At 37.8% G+C, this 16188-nt stretch overlaps 1 protein-coding gene across 4 annotated transcripts in view; it reads right to left on the minus strand.

The window, feature by feature from the left end:
- MED13L (mediator complex subunit 13L) overlaps positions 1 to 16188 on the minus strand; it is a 313145-nt gene that overhangs the window by 9962 nt on the left and 286995 nt on the right. For all 4 annotated transcript variants that reach the window (XM_036993616.2, XM_036993615.2, XM_036993617.2 and 1 more), the window contains 9 exons: positions 13906 to 14085; positions 13063 to 13286; positions 11021 to 11213; positions 9905 to 10331; positions 9143 to 9362; positions 7863 to 8051; positions 3804 to 4027; positions 3471 to 3613; positions 402 to 560 (listed from right to left, as the gene is read on the minus strand). In XM_036993616.2, the coding sequence (XP_036849511.1) occupies positions 402 to 560; positions 3471 to 3613; positions 3804 to 4027; positions 7863 to 8051; positions 9143 to 9362; positions 9905 to 10331; positions 11021 to 11213; positions 13063 to 13286; positions 13906 to 14085 (1959 nt within the window). The remainder of the gene's footprint in view (positions 1 to 401; positions 561 to 3470; positions 3614 to 3803; positions 4028 to 7862; positions 8052 to 9142; positions 9363 to 9904; positions 10332 to 11020; positions 11214 to 13062; positions 13287 to 13905; positions 14086 to 16188) is intronic.

Raw genomic sequence — 16188 nt, forward strand, 5'->3', positions numbered from 1 at the left:
ATAAATATCCTCTCAAGGATGCTTGGATATTCTGTCAAATACCTATCTTCAAAAGGATATTCTATTATGTATCAGGTTGGTGTCCACATTAGTCATTTTTAGATGGTCATTTTGGATAGTGATACACTAACAAGTTGGGGTCAGACAGCAGAAATTAGACCTGACTAAGAACTTTCAAACGTATCCAGAACTTAGAATCTTTCCCAAGCTATAGTCAACAAAGAAAACAAAAATCACAAACCACTTCCCTTGGAAGAGACCAAATGGTTTCCATTTTTGAGCCCTAAGTATAAGCTTCTCATACAAGGACAAATATATTCTACACTTGTCTGTGGATTTAAGTTTGAATGGACCGAACTGATACGATCCCTAATTAGTAAAGGGAACAAGAAGAGATTTACCTGGCATCACTACAAAGGAACCTTGGGGCTCCATAGCAACCAGGCAGGCACTAAGGATAGAAGGAGAGTCTGCGGCAGAGATCCCACACATTCGGCACACGTCCTTGAGCCGTTTGCTGATTGTCTGTAGTGAACATTCTCCAAGGAGGATACTCCAATCTGAAATCAAGTATTACAGTCACACAAAGCTCAGAAATTCATACTGATATGAGATTTGAGCATTTTACCAGTCTTGCCTGGTAACTGAATTTCCAGGATAGGGCCCTAAGGGGAATACAGCTTTACACTGGTTCCCCTCCTTGCTACAAAGAAAATGTTACTTGACCTCTGTTACCTTTCATTAACAAAAAAACAAAGGCCCACTACTCCACAGACTGAAGTGGTGTCTGAAATGACCTGTGAGAGTCCAGGACAGACCCAGGTAGATGCAGGCACTTCAGGTGTTTTTTGATGCTGATGTCAGTCTGTTCTGTCTTTTCTCCTCCTCCTTCTCCAGATCTGGTTCTCCCACTGCCCCAGAGGCACTTTTTTCCAGAAGAGAGCAGAGCTGGAGCAGACCTTGTTCTGTTTGCTACTGTAGGATGGCTGCTTCCAGGACAGGCAAAGAACAGCAGAATTGAAGAGACTATCTCAGATAGCTGAGCTGATACACATAGCTGTGAGTGGAGTGCTCCAAATGATGCCACACTAATTGTTCAGATGAAAAAGTTGGCACAAATTTTCTTTCTAGTATTTGTTTATTGCCTCCAAATAAGGGCACTGCACCTACTCAGAGAACTGCTGAGGGTTACATCACTCTGGGAACTGAAATGTACTCAGTCCCCTCTCCTGGCTTCCCTGACAGCCCTGTGGCCCACTGCACCCACAGCAATACACGGCTAGCCACGTCATGTCCCACTGATGACAGGCCACTCCACTGCAGGCCTCTCAACCTCCATGCATTTTTTTCCAAACAAGCTCTTCTCTTATTAAAGAACAGACCAAAAGAAAAATTTCTTCCTATTTCGTATTTCTAATGAACCTCAAACTGAAGTGGCTGGAATACAAGTGATCAAGCACATGAAGAACATATTTTTCAGAAACCATAGAAAAATCAGATTGAGCTCCATATTTAAAACCAAGTTAAGAAGGAGAAGGCAGCATGAGTATTTATCAAACACTTTAGTGACAACAGAAATTTGCAAAGTTGCCTGAAATTTACAGGCTTAAGTGTGATGCAAAGAAACAAATGCTCTGAGGTGCAGACCTCCCATTCATTCCCAAAGGAAGGAACTGCAGACTGGTCAACTGAACCCCATACACTTAGGCTCTTCTTGGTATTTTGGTTACTTCAAAGTATATATTTTCTCAATGTTCAATGGCGTCCTAAGAGCAAAGAAAAGTGTGCCCCTTCTAAAAAATAGTACAAGGGAAGGCAATGGCCTGAACAATTTTCCAAACACCAACTGACTTGACTACTAGGCTACATTTTTATCCTCTCTTCTTTTCTATTATATTCTAACTTTTCCCAAGGGTTAAGAGTAGCTCAAAGTCTTTAAGAAATAAGATTGACTAAAAGGCATACTAGGAAAGAAGATAGGAATTCTGACAGAAATGAAATGATAAATCCCATAATGTATTATACCTCCAGGCTACTGATACAAGATTCATTATAGGTACGATATTCTTCAAAGAATGAAAAGGGTAGTATTTTCTACTGGGCTACAGTATAATTTCAAACTAAAAAAATTTTGTATATAATAGATCCCTCAGAAAACACTTATTGAATACATATTCATGTAATATTTGTATAAATAGCTCTTAAAACCTAATGGTTAACTCCCTCAGGCATTTGCTACAAAATAAGTTACATCTGCTTCAGGGATTCCACAAAATACCTGAGACAAATTTCATGTACAGAAATAATATGCATACCGTAACGCAAGGGTTGATGAACTATAGTCTGCAGGCCAAATCCTGCCCACTACCTGTTTTTGTAAATAAAGTTTTATTAGAACATAGCCATATCCATTCACTTAACTTGTTTATGGCTGCTGTGACATTACAATGGCAGAGCTGGGTAGCTGTAAGCATGACCAGCTGGTCTGCAAAGTCAAAGATATTTACTATCTGACCCTTTACAAGGAAAGTTTGCTGACTCTGCTCTAATATATTAACACACCCAAAACTGCAACGCTTATCTGTGACATATGCTTTGCTTTTGTGCAGACCTTAGAAAAAAACCTTCTCATCTATACGCATATATTGAACTTCTTATAAATGAGCCATTAATTAATAAGCCTTTTAAAAATAACTTAGGCCTGTTCATATTGCTCCTGTAAAGCTATACTAGGACAGTGGATGAGCTGGGCTCCATTCCAGGCAAGTCAGCCATGGGAGGTTGGTGGCGGTATGTTAAGAGTGACTGTTACTGCTGTGTGACTGACTGTTATATTTACAAGGAGTATAAGCAGTTGGTAGATACATTTGGGGATTCAACTTTAACAAAATCTGCTCTCTTAAGCTTCCAGACTTTAGACTATCAGTGGCAAGGTGAATAAAGAATGTTTCAGTCTACAACCACTTGTCCTTGTACATCAGGATTATCTTGCTATTGTGCCACCAAAACAAAGAAATACAAAACTCATCACCATCAACCACCAAAAATAAACAACTTAAAGGCTGTTCTCATATGACTCTATATTCACAATATCTGATATAAAATTTTCCTGTGAAAACTGACTTGTTCTTCTCACTGACTCGATATAGAAATATTAGAAATCCTAATTTACTGAGTATCACTTTTATATTAATAAAACATTCTTCCTCTTTTTATGTTAGGGTTCAATATTTAAGATTTTCTTTGATAAATGGTTTTGTTGCTAATGAAAAGTTTAAAAACCACTGGTTCATCCTGTCCACTTAAGGAGTCAGAAAATATAATCTGCCTCCTTACTGTAAGTTTACAGTTTTCTCCCTCAGCTCAGTTAATGACATCAGCTCAGCCTTTTCCAGTTCCCTGTGTCTACTGCTTAGTTCAATATATGCATACAGATAAGAGAAGTCTTTTTTTCTAACTTTTTCTCTCACCTTTAAGCTCCCCGTGGCCAAGACGCCCAAGTCGCCCGATTACAACCCTCCAGGGTAAAGATGTCATTTGGACAATACCTATGCACCATTCCCATAACTTCTGTAGTCCAATTTTACGTGCAGATACTTTACTCCTCCGTGATCTAAAAAGAAAGAAATGGGGAAGGGGTCCCCAAATGAATCAAAGTTATCACTTAGTAAGACAAAACCAAGAAAATCCCTAAGAACCCACCCACATGGTACCCACTGCTTTTAACAGGAAAATTAGACAGACGCATATCTGAGGAAAGGTACAACATCAGTTTACATGCACCATAAACCAAGACTCCTCACCTGTTTGGTAAAGCAATATTTACAATACAAGTTTCCAATAATTCCCCGTGGAGGTCAGTGCAGGAAGCCAAAAGCCAGCGCTGGTCATGAGACAGACAATAGCCCACAAAGAGCACATTGTATTTCTGGCTCGCTTCACCGAATGTCTCTCCCAGCTCTGTCTGCTTGTCTTTGATTGGGGCCAGTATAAAAGGAGGGGAGTAAAGCTGGATTGGGCTGGGCCGCTGAAATAAAAATAAAAATCAGTATCAACATGAATACAAAGGCACTCAACTTGATGTTTACAACAAAACCCAGAAGAACACTGAGTGAAACAGCAGAGTACTAACAACAGACTGCCCCCCACAAGTACAACATACACAAATAGCAATGGTAACAAAGATAACAAGAAGGTGGTTTAAAATTATATAAGCTCAGAAACCGATCATACCCATATTTCCTTATTAAAAGAAATAACTAGAAAATAAACTGGCCCAACTTCACTAGTCATTAGGAAAGTGTAAAGTAAAACACAATATGATACCACTACGCACCCATCAGAATGTCTGAAACAAAAAAAGAGAAAACACTTAAGTACTAATGAGAATGGGAGCAACTTGAAATTTCATACATTGCTGGTGATGCAATCCCTTTGGAAAAGTATTTGAAGCTATCTGCTATAGCTGAACAAACACATACCCTGTGACCCAATAAAATGAATATGTATGTTTACCAAAGGTCAGGTATAAAGAATGTTGTTTACAACAGTGAATGTTGTTCACACCATAACAATTCTGAACAAAAAATAACCTGAATACTCATCAACAGTAAACTGGTTGATAAACTATAACACAGTTATACAATCAGAATATTAAAGAGCACAGAGAATGAAAGAACTACCACTATAAGCAACAGATGAATCTCAATATTGAGTAAAGAAGTTAAACACAAAAGAATACAAGTTATATGACTCAATTTATATGAAAGTCAAAAAAAGGCAAAACTATGTTTATAAGCCAGAATAGTGATTACCACTGGAGTGACTCAGAGGGACATCAGAGAGGTTTCTGAGTGCTTCTTATGTTGTTTCTTGTGCTTGTTACATGGCACTTTTACTCAGTGAAAATTCATCAAGCTTATCATTTTTCACTATGTGTATACTTTAATGTGTGTGTAAAGAAATCAAAACATTAGCTATTACCTAAGAAATATTTTAGATAAATTGTGAAGTTATATAGTTTGCTATCCTTATTTACAACTATTCTACACATTTCAGTATTTAATGAACTATATCAGGGGTCAGCAAACTTCTATAAAGGATAGACAGTAAATGTTTTAGGCTTTATGAATGTCTATCACATAAAACCTTCTATTTTGAACTAATAATTCTTATCTAGCTGGTCATACAAATACAAGCTACAGGCCAGATTTAGCCTACAAGCATACCTGTTGACCCCTAAACTGGGTAGCATAAGCAACAGTAAGAATAGAATTACAGAATTTTAAGCTAGAAAAGACTTTGTAAATAATGTAATACCATTCCTTCAATTTAAGGATACAAAATACAGGTCTAGAGATATTCACAACTTGCTCAAAGTTTCAAAGCTAACCTCATCACTGATCCAACTCACTCCCCACAGACCTGGAAATACTATTCCGAAGTATTTACAAAGTGAACTGAAAACATATCCACACAAAAACTTGTACACAAATGATCATAGCAGTATTATTCACAACAGTCAAAAAGTAGAAAAATGTCCATCCACCAATGAATGGATAAATAAAATATGGCATGTCCACACAATGGAATATTATTTAGGCATAGAAAGGAATGAAGCACTGATACATGCTATGACATGGATGAAAGTCAAAAACATTATGCTAAATGAAAGGCCAGACATAAAAGATTACATATTGCATGGTTCCGTTTATATATAATGTCCAGAACAGGAAACTCCATAGAGACAGAAAGAGATTAGTGGTTGCCAGGAGTTTGCAAGGAGGGGAAATGAAGAGTGACTGCTAACAGATGTGGAGTTTTTCTGGGTTGATGGAATATTCTAAGATTAGACAGCAGTGATAGTTATATTCATTTGTGAATAAACTAAAAATGACTCAACTATACAATTTTTAAAAAGGTGAATTATATGATATGTGAATTATATCTCAATAGAGCTTAAAAGAGAGAAACAGTCCAGGTGAGGTTGCCTGAAAAGTTTTCTGTAAAACAAAAGGTTAAATGTCATGTATTTTCAATGCGATAGCCTGTGATAAATTACTAGGTAAAACATTATTCCTAAGCTGTGCTTTTAAGATGCTAGATATTCTATGAAAAACAAAAGTGACATTAGCAATAGGATTTCTTCTAAAACTTGTATGATAAATACTAAAATACTTCCTTCTGTGAAAATGTGCTTGTATGACATTATGCCACCATAAAGAATCGAAATTCCAGGAAGCAGGGGCCTGGCTGTTTTGTTCACCCTGCATTGTCAGCACCTAAAACAGTACCTGGCACACAGCAGACACTCTGCTGTACTTCCTGAATGAAAGTGGAATATTCTAGCTGGAGACTGAAGAAGAGGCAGCATTTAGCAATCAGCCATTCCCTTAATGTAAGTAAAAACTTAGAAGCCTCAGTAAATGTTTATAACATTTGGTTCTTTTGTTTTTAATAAAGTTAAATAATTTACTTGTTTCTTCCTTTTCCAAAGCAAAAGAAAAAAGGCATATTTTTGCCACTGGTTTTAATGTAACCTTCACTTTAGCTCATGAACTCCTGATGTGTTTGCCACCATGTTATATCTTTAAAGATGTTTCAGAATGCCTTGGGATATCTTAATACAGGTAGTCAGCCTTTATTATCCTCTATGAAAATGCAGAATACTACTAGTTATCATTTGAAATTGTGATTGTTTCTTACCAAAGCGTAAGGAATGATTGCATTTGAACTGCAGAATACACAAGAGGTACAGAACTAAAAGATTCTTAGTTTATAAAGAAAGGCAATAACTCATATTTTTGGAGAAAAATAGGAAACACATGCAAATTTAGTTTTTAATTCTAGAAAAGCTAACAGCAAGAACAGATGAACCGCTCAAGTGAAAAATTCAAAACTCAGGAACAAACTATCTGAAACCCGCCAAAGATAGAAACTTTTACATAATTCCAGAGTGAATGTAGGTCATCACCTAAGCAGTGTCCTCTCTTGGGGCCAAGCCGACCTGAACCAGGTCACAACAAATGCAGTGAGAACTGGGTGCAGCATTTTTTTTTTCACTTCTGAGCTTCTAGATACAAAAGGGACAAGTGTTTCATCAAGTTTTTCAGGAAAACTTAGACTGCTGACTAAATGAGCAGTTTTTGGTGTTTTTCAGTTCTCTTATTGTGAAGAGGTGTGTTTCCTGGCTTTTATTAGTGGGTGATCTTTCATGCAATATACTTGTGAGAAGTGGTTTTTGAAAGCTTTGAAAATTCTAAACATTGCCCTGTACATCTTAAGGATAAGATGATTAATAAAACAGAAGAAGGGCGAACTATTATTTAAAACATGTTTGGCTTTTACAATTCCCCTTGAGGTACATATCTGTGGAAGTAGACCTAAGATGGAGAGAAAAAAGCTTTCATTCATGTACAGAAGCACTAAGCCTAGGGATGGGAAATCAACTCCCTGTATGAATGGGCACCTGAAAATGAGGGACCCTTGCAGTAGAAACACATACATAACTACTGTACCAGGAAAGAAAAGAGCTGGGGAAGGTAGAGAGTTAGCAATTTAACACATAGATTAGCATCATAAAATAAAGATAAATATAGGAAAGTGGAACACTAATAAGTAAAAGTGCTAAGTATATTGTTGCCTAGGCCCTACATCAACAAATAGCAAAAGTTTGCTTGACTCACTTCTCAAAAAAATTTCCAAGTTCACAGAAGTATCTCCTCTATTTTTACTTAAGGACTAAGAAAACTTATGCCATTCTCACATAAAGGTAGAAGACCAGCCAAGCAGCCACCCTTCCTGGCTTGCATCTTTAGCACGAAAGTACTCTTTTTGCACACTTCTGCCCTGCTACTACCTACCTCTGGGTTCTTGAGGGTCATCTCAATGCTGGCGGCAGGCCCAAATCCTGTGAGGGATTTAATGTGGATCTGTGTAGGCAGAGGTCGCCTGCACTGGCAGTACACTGAGAATGCCATGGACTTCAAGTACTGAATGTAGAGAACTTGCTCATCCTTCATTGTCTGCAGCATGTACTGGCAAGGCACAATCTACAGGCACAAATACAGCAGGACCAGAGACTGAGATCTAACAGGCTGACAAGAAAGCTGGAAAGCTAAGTGGCATGAATTCCTTATGTGAATGGGGGGAGGCAAAATTTGTTTTAAGATGTCTAAGTGCCAAACATAATATAACCAATCTTAATTCCTTGCAGTGACATAAGATCCTATGTTCTCAATGCACACCAGCGACTTAAGAAGAGCTGTTTTTTGTTGGTCAAGTTACACTATCACTTAGAAAGAAATTACCCTGTTCCCAAATTTGGAGGGTAAATTTTCTATTCATTGTTGCCATGCCCTGAAATTTAAAATGTGCTTTTTAATACATTTCTCATTTTTATCATGTATACACACAGTGCATGGTATCTTTGGAATTATCATCTAATCATTTGAGACATAAACTTCAAAACAATGAAAAACTATCAACAATCTATTCTGGTAACTTTAATTTTGATCTTTTAATGCTGTAAGATGTGTTTAGTTAAAGTGACAATAAAATAAAATCCAAACACCCAAGACATCATTTTTACCTATTAAACTATAAAATTTTTAGAAACCATTACACTATAAAGCTGACAAGGGTTCAGGGAAAATGGGTATGCTAATTCACTGCTGAAAGAAATGTAAGCAAGTAAAATATTTGTGGAAAGGAATTTGTATTATTTACCAGTATCTACATCTACAGCTACTTTAAGAAACAACCTTAATATGAAAAAGAGATTATATACAAAGATGTCTGTTATGGCTTTATTTATAATAGTTAAAAAATAGAAACAAACATCTGCATAGGAATGGTTAAATATGGAGAATATGCAATCATTAAAAATGTTGCTTGTGAAAAATTTTAAATAACATGGAACAATATTCATAAATAATGTTAAGTACAAAAAAACTAAAAATTATATTAAATGTCTGACCTCGACTGTGTAAGCAATACAAAAAAAGGCACTAGAAATATGCCCAAATGGTAATGAAGGCTGAGGGAGAATTATTAATATCTTTTATATTTTTTTAATTACAAACTTGTATTTATTTTTATAAACATAACAATGAAAGTAAAAAACAAACTTGCAAATAATTACCTGGAGAATGAAAGAATTTCTCATATGCTCAGGTAAATTATCCAGCATCTCTGTGTAGCAGCGCATCAAACTCAACAGCCAGAAGTTTCCAGAAGTGGAATCTTCCTCCGCAGTGTAAGTGAAGGGGTCCACCATGTAAATGACAACAGCTGGAGGATAGGCTTGGCTGTCTGCAGAGTCTGGCTCTGTGGGAATTCCTATTCTCTCCCTTTCCGTAACACTGTAGAAAAAATCATTTATGAGATGCACAAAGTAAATACAGATTACACAAAATACATCAATTCTAGAGCACATCTGGACAATAATTACAGATTAAATTTAACACTAATATGTATTGTATTACCAAGGCAAAGGCAAACCAAGCCAGTTAGCATCAAAATAGATGGAAAATGACAATATACTCCTCTAAGATGGGAGATCTCTTTTCCAACTCCCTTTTTTTCCCCCTGTGGCTACATGCTACAAAGATGTTTTATAGTACTATTATCTTAATATTAATAGCTTACTATTACTATTATCCATATATTATATTCATATAATAGTAATAGCTTATTATTAAACATAACAATGTTAAGTTTATAAGAAGTCTCAAATTTCTTAATGAAGCTATAGATTGACAGCTGTTACTTTCTTTGGGGAAGAGAAACGGAGCTCTTTATTGGATTTATAGACTGACGGGGTAGAGGCAGAGAGAAGGGTGCAGAAAAGTAGATAAGGGGTCCAAGATGACACCACCTGTCCCCCAACCAGCAAGTAGCATACCTTTCCTGTCCATCCTGTAAAGGCTGGGAGGAGCTCTGCCCAGGCTCAGTGTCTCCACCACAGCCTATGTTCCCTTGGGTTCTATCTGCAGAACTGGCCCCAGTGCTGGGGTTCTGGCCTCCAACACTACCACTGAATCCTGAAGAAGAGGCAGTGCTTATCTGGTTCATAACGGGAGCAGAGGCAGACGATGAGACTGGTGGCACAGAGGAACCAGGTGCAGAACTACTCGCTGCAGGGTTCGAAGCACTGCCATTGGAGGTGGGATTCAATGCATTGCCAGCTGAGGGAGCTGCCGATCCTGAATTTGACGCTGAAGGCCCAGCATTCCCAGGTGTAGCCTGTCCTTGCGCTGCTGCTGGTGGGCTCTGGTATTTAGGTGGTATCAACAGGCTATTATCGAGCTGCAGAGTGGCTAAGTAAGGTGCTGAAATAGTACATGCAGAGAGGTAACCTCAGTGATGTTCTCCAGTCAGACTGAATCCAAAATTTTTAAAAATCATTTCTTTTTTTAAATTATGCTTTTGGGCTACAATACTCTGATTACAACACTTAAAATGCTAGCTTCACACTTGAATATATGCTTCTACCTTCTGAAAACATGGAAATGAACATGGAGTTAATTAATTATAAACTCTGGAGAAGAGGTTTATTTGGAAAAAAAAAAGAAGGGAGAAAACTAATCATTTGTAACATTTTCCTTTCAGACAGATTCCATATGCCTTCACTTAGTGAGAGGCCATATAATCTACAGCCATCAGAGTATATGATGCTCCTATGTGTGACCAGCTTTATAAGCTTCTAAGATTCTCTTGGGAATCTACAGTAAAATTAAGCAATTAATACCAAATCATGCTGCTAAAATTTCAAAATGAACAATAATTAGATATGACTTTAGGCAACTTTAAATAGCTTTTAAAGAATAGATGTCCACATAAAAGTTAGCATTTAACAACCCAGAATGCAAAAACTAGACCTAGATAAACACCGTAAAGGGATGCTAACATTTCCTGAGACAAAGCAGCATCTTGCTTCATCCCGTAGGATGTGGGGGGAAAACAGACTGCTATGTTCCTCCTCAAACATACCTATGCTCCAAAATAAATTCCCACTTACCTAGGTGATGGCGGCAAACTTGCGCATAAAGTTTGAGTCTGGAATGATTGTCATTCTCCTCACTGCTCCACGGCTGGTTGAACCACTCGCTCACAAGCTCCTCAGTGAGCTTCTGTGCCGCGGTCTTCCCGACGCGCATGATCCCGTCACGGAGCACTCTGCAGATAGGCTTGTGCTGCCCAAGCCTACACATCTGACACCACAGGCGATACAGTTACCACAGCAGGACCCACTCACCGGCAAGTTGGTGTGCGGGATTCCTTCCACACACGGAAGCATTTTCTTTTCCCTCAGCGTTAACATGTGCAACCAAACCAGCCCTACGAGCAATGATGTGCCCTGAAACTGCTCTCCCACAAACCTGGAGACTGGGCCCTCTAAAGAAAAGTGACTGTTCTTCATCCCAGCCAGCTCCTCCAGCACAAGGGGTGACCGCTGAGCACTACCTGACACTAATGGTCAAATAAAGAACTAACCGGATGCCTGTGTACTAAGGCTCACTGGACATATGTCCCCTAAAACCTCTGAAGTAATCCATACTCATAATGGTTTACCATAAGATCACATTAAAATTTTATTGGCCATCTGTTACATTGTTACAGACATTTGGAGACCACCAATGGCAGATGCCCTTGAAGCCCATGGATATGCTGGTAACTTTTTAGAAGTAAATAGTTTAGCACAATAAGATTCTGTTATTAATTTCCAGTAACACTAAATGGGTACTTAAAGCAGAGAATTAATAAAATGTAGCTGCAAAAAGTAAGCTACTTAACTACTTGTTCACTAGCAGGAGAGCCCACATTATTATCCCTTATTAGAGTTGATGAACTGAAGGCTTACCAAGTCCCTACAAAATTCTCTGTGTACACCCGTCTGAAGCAGGTATGTATGCATTACTGTCAAATGAGCAACCCTAGTAAAGTCATTAAGATCTAAGAAGATCTGGCAATTCCTTTATGCTTTGTAACTTAGGTTGAGGCTTCATTCAAGAGAATGACAGGACTTTAAAACTGCTTAGATAAGTTTTCTGTTTTGGGTTGTGATTTAATATTTTTATGCATCAATGAACCAGGCACTGTTTAGAAATTACTGTATCTAGAGGTTTCCTTCAGTGACTTAACTAATGCCATTACCTCATACATTAGTTATCTCCTTACTTCTTTATAGCAACATGTTAAGTTTACTATTTCAAGTGAACTCATATATGTAAAGACAGTGAATGTTCTATTATGGAATATTTTTGAAATTCAACTTGGCATCTAATTTAACAAATATTTTTGTAATGCTTATAATATGCCTATCACAGTTCTAAATACTATAAATCCTGATTTCATTTCATCTTGTAACTATAAAAATATTTGAAACATAAGGCACAAAGAACTTTGTACAAAGAATATGTACTTTGGCAGAGGAAATGTGGCACTCACTCTTCAAAGACACATGATTCTAATTTTTCAAAAGTAACAAGAATTTATGTATCAAATATATATATAATTATCTACCTGGATTTTACATTATTATGATTTATTACATTATTAATCTGTATCAAAATTTTAGTGCTAACACGAAAGAATAAAGTGATAAAAAAAAACAGAGTGATATGACTCATTAAACTCATCTTTGGATTTAGAAATTTTCAAGCTAAACCTTTTGATACATTTTTATACTATTTTGAGAAACCTTCCCACTCCCCCCAAAAAATAGTAGATATGCCTTTTTTTCATAAAGCTCATCTTCTTAACAGCCACTTTCCCCTGGTAAGTGATACTTTTATACTCAAGCACAAAAATGGGAAAAAAAACAGCTGATGGGATTTTAGAATGAGTGGAAAAATGAAAGTCTTCTAAATCTAATAAAATATAAAGCCAAGATGGGAAAGCAATTTATGCCAGATAATTATTTTCTTCATCCTCCAATTCTTTGCAAATTTTCTGAGATCTACTTTGAAGATATCTGTTCTTAAAACTTAGTCATAATGAGAAACAATCTGGGACTCATGTCATAATAAGGACTTTCCATATCTTTCAATTCTTTCTCACCTCATATACTGCGCTCAAGTCCCTGAAGAAAGTTTTGGCTCCTTGGAGCAAGGCCTCGTTTTCTGGACACACCACAATATAGGCAACATCACGGTGGCCCCCATATGGGTCCAACAGCAGCCTCTCCCAAAATGGCAGGGAGAATGGCGAGATGGTGAGGAAGTCCTTGTCATAGCCCACTAGCAGAGTGGGGACAGGCAGCGGCTCAGGAGATTCTTCTGAACCTAAAACAACATTGCAGTTCAGGAAGGTGCTTGAAAGTCTTTTTCCCACAACCTGGACAATTGAGAAGTTACTGGCACATTAGGCTTCATTCTAGCATCAGAAATGTCATTGTAGGTTTATACAGAACTCTTATAAGTATTCTTCAAATCTTCTAATTAAATGGCCCCTGATGAAGGACCTTAATTAAATGAGTCAGAACATGTTTAATAAAGGTTTAGAGATCAGAGGGCAGGCTAGAACAAGTTAAAGTCGGTCCTCCAAGCAGCACTGGGTCATTGCCTCTAAAGTGAGCACCATGATGCTGACTGTGAAGAATTTGGCAGAACTAGTTCAGAAGTTCATCCAGATGAAAACTCAGTGAGGACTGGGACGATGAGGAGAATCTAATAAATACTCTATTTAAGGATTACTTTCCTCATTGACCTGGATTATGCCAAGGATATTTAGAAAACTTAACTCCAAAACTGACTTTAGGAAAACAAAGAGATTATAAAACTTAATAGACATGAAAAAAAAGATTCGACTTTGTCAGTGAAGCAAGGACTTGACAATAGGTTAAGCTACTTTTTCAGGGAACAAAAATACCCTGAAGGAATTTAAACAGGGCAAAGACTCTACCGTAGGTTCCACGTCCAGCCATTTTGTGGAACTGCTGCCAGGTGAGTGGCCCCTGCACATGCTGGATATTCTCCCAGGTCCTGCCTGTGCGCTTCTTCTGGATGGCATCTTGGAGAAAGGGCTGCAGGGACAACAGCATACGGACTACATCTTGGGAGGAGAGCATGCTGATGTCTAGAACTGGAAAGGAAATGAAAAAAGGAACAGGAATCACCGAGGCAGATTGGCACTCCTCTTTATTGCTATTAGTTTGGACCTCAGTGATAGGCCAAAGGCATTATTATTGCTGGTAGTTTCTGTTTTTAGTAAATTCTAATAATATCTGACTTGACTTGGAGTCAAGAGGAAAGATATATTTCTTCTTTTCAATTAGAGAAAATAATTTATTATTGGAAATAATAAAAGGGAAAATAGGTTACTCTATATAAAAGCGGTTAAGTGTAGAATTGCTTAAAAGTGGAAAGATGGATATAGGTCTGACTTTTTAAATCATACAAATCTGTTGCTAAGGTTGTTCATAAGAAAAGAACTGAAAAAGTTTCTTTATTGTATTACTTTTACAAATATCAATGTTCTGATTATATGATAAGGTGGAAAAAGAAACTTAAATGGAAGCTTTTTAAACTTTTTAAAATACTCTTAATGTAAAATATTTTCACAAAATACAAAATGCATCAAGAGAAAGACAACTTTCCACACAGGCAGAGGCACATGAAACCATGGTAGAATCAACAACAGGCCTGAGAGTCACCTGTACACAGAGGAGGGCAGGGGATTCGTGGGTTCAGAACAGACACTCTTCCTGTTAACAGGAGGGATTCTTAACCTAGAATCTGAAATACTTCTGAAACTCTGAGCAAAACTGTGCATGCAAAATATGCGCATATGTGTATTTTCTCCCAGAGAAAGTCCATAATGCTCAGCATATTCTCAAAAAGATCTGAAGGAAGAGCTCATTAAGGTCAAGGTGGTCCTCTATGAACCCATGAGGCTGGGTTCCTGAAGACCTTTCCCTAACCTTTCTTACTTTTTCAGCTGATTAGGAGAATGGCACAGACAGAAATCAAAGATTCATCTACCACTCAAATCTGAAGCACAGGGCTGCTTAGGGTTTGTTTTTTTTAACATTTTGAGGTGTGTCCCTAAACCAAACACAGGTTGCAAATTGGTGGTGCATGGAGTATTTTTTTTTCTAGTTTTATAACACATCTCTCCAGGAAATTTCATATACTACAAATCTGGATTTCCAGTGTCTCTTGAAAAACTGGGAGACCTGGCAACCCTGGGGCTAAAACCCATATTCTTGCAAAACCACCAGCTGTGGGAGCAAGGAGCAGCTGTCTCCTTCAGACAGTTCACCATGGCCCCCTCTCTGCTGCTTGCCTGAGATTGAAGCAGTGGTGACTGCTCTTATCTTCAAGCCTGTACTTCTTGTTTTCATAGAATAAAGAAAAAAAGTAAAGTACTTCTTGTGCCCAAAAGTACTTGTACATCCCCAGAGCAGGAAAATGACAGACTAAGAGAACCACAAGATGGAGAAAAACAAAAGCAGACAGAATTCGTTGTGACTTTATTCCTGTGCATATAAAAAAGTATGTGTGCTGTGAAAGGACGTAATTGAGGACACTGATTTTTACACATCTGGTCTCTCAGGTCATTCCTTTACATTATCTGCCCAGTACTTAAGCATCTGAATTTAGAACTCACACCTCCCTTGCAATAAAATATGCTGTTCTTCATATCTAAAGATGACACTACTGACCCATCCACACAGACTGTCTGAAGGCCACTCTTAAAGGAACCAACGAAGATCACCACTCACATTTCTTTAGGCGAAAGACTGCATTTTCTTCAATGCAAAAAATTCACCCAGCAGATATTAAGGCCTGCTAAGTACAAAGCACTGTGCTTAAACCTAAGCAGTTACAAAAATGAGTATAGCCCTTGAACACTTCCTTAGGAGTCTCCGCGTACAAAGTCTCCTTGCCTGCCTACTCAGAAAATAAGTGTCCTTCCCTATTCCACTGATGTCTTTCCTCTGGACATTTACTACTCCAAATTTCAGACTATACTTAAGAAGCTGATATAACCTTTTCCCCTACAGGACTGAGAGCTGTTCAGAAGCAAGGTGCACATTTCAGCCATGTAGCCCCTCCAGCTTGGCCTGTTCCACCACTCTACAGAAAGAGCTCTCATTGTGGTCAATAGGCATGGTTTATCCTCATCTTACAAACTCAGCTACATTTGAATGCTTGTTAACCATGCTCTCTCTCTTAAAACTTG

This window comes from Manis javanica, chromosome 15, assembly GCF_040802235.1.
Source record: "Manis javanica isolate MJ-LG chromosome 15, MJ_LKY, whole genome shotgun sequence".
NCBI classification, from domain to species: domain Eukaryota; kingdom Metazoa; phylum Chordata; class Mammalia; order Pholidota; family Manidae; genus Manis; species Manis javanica.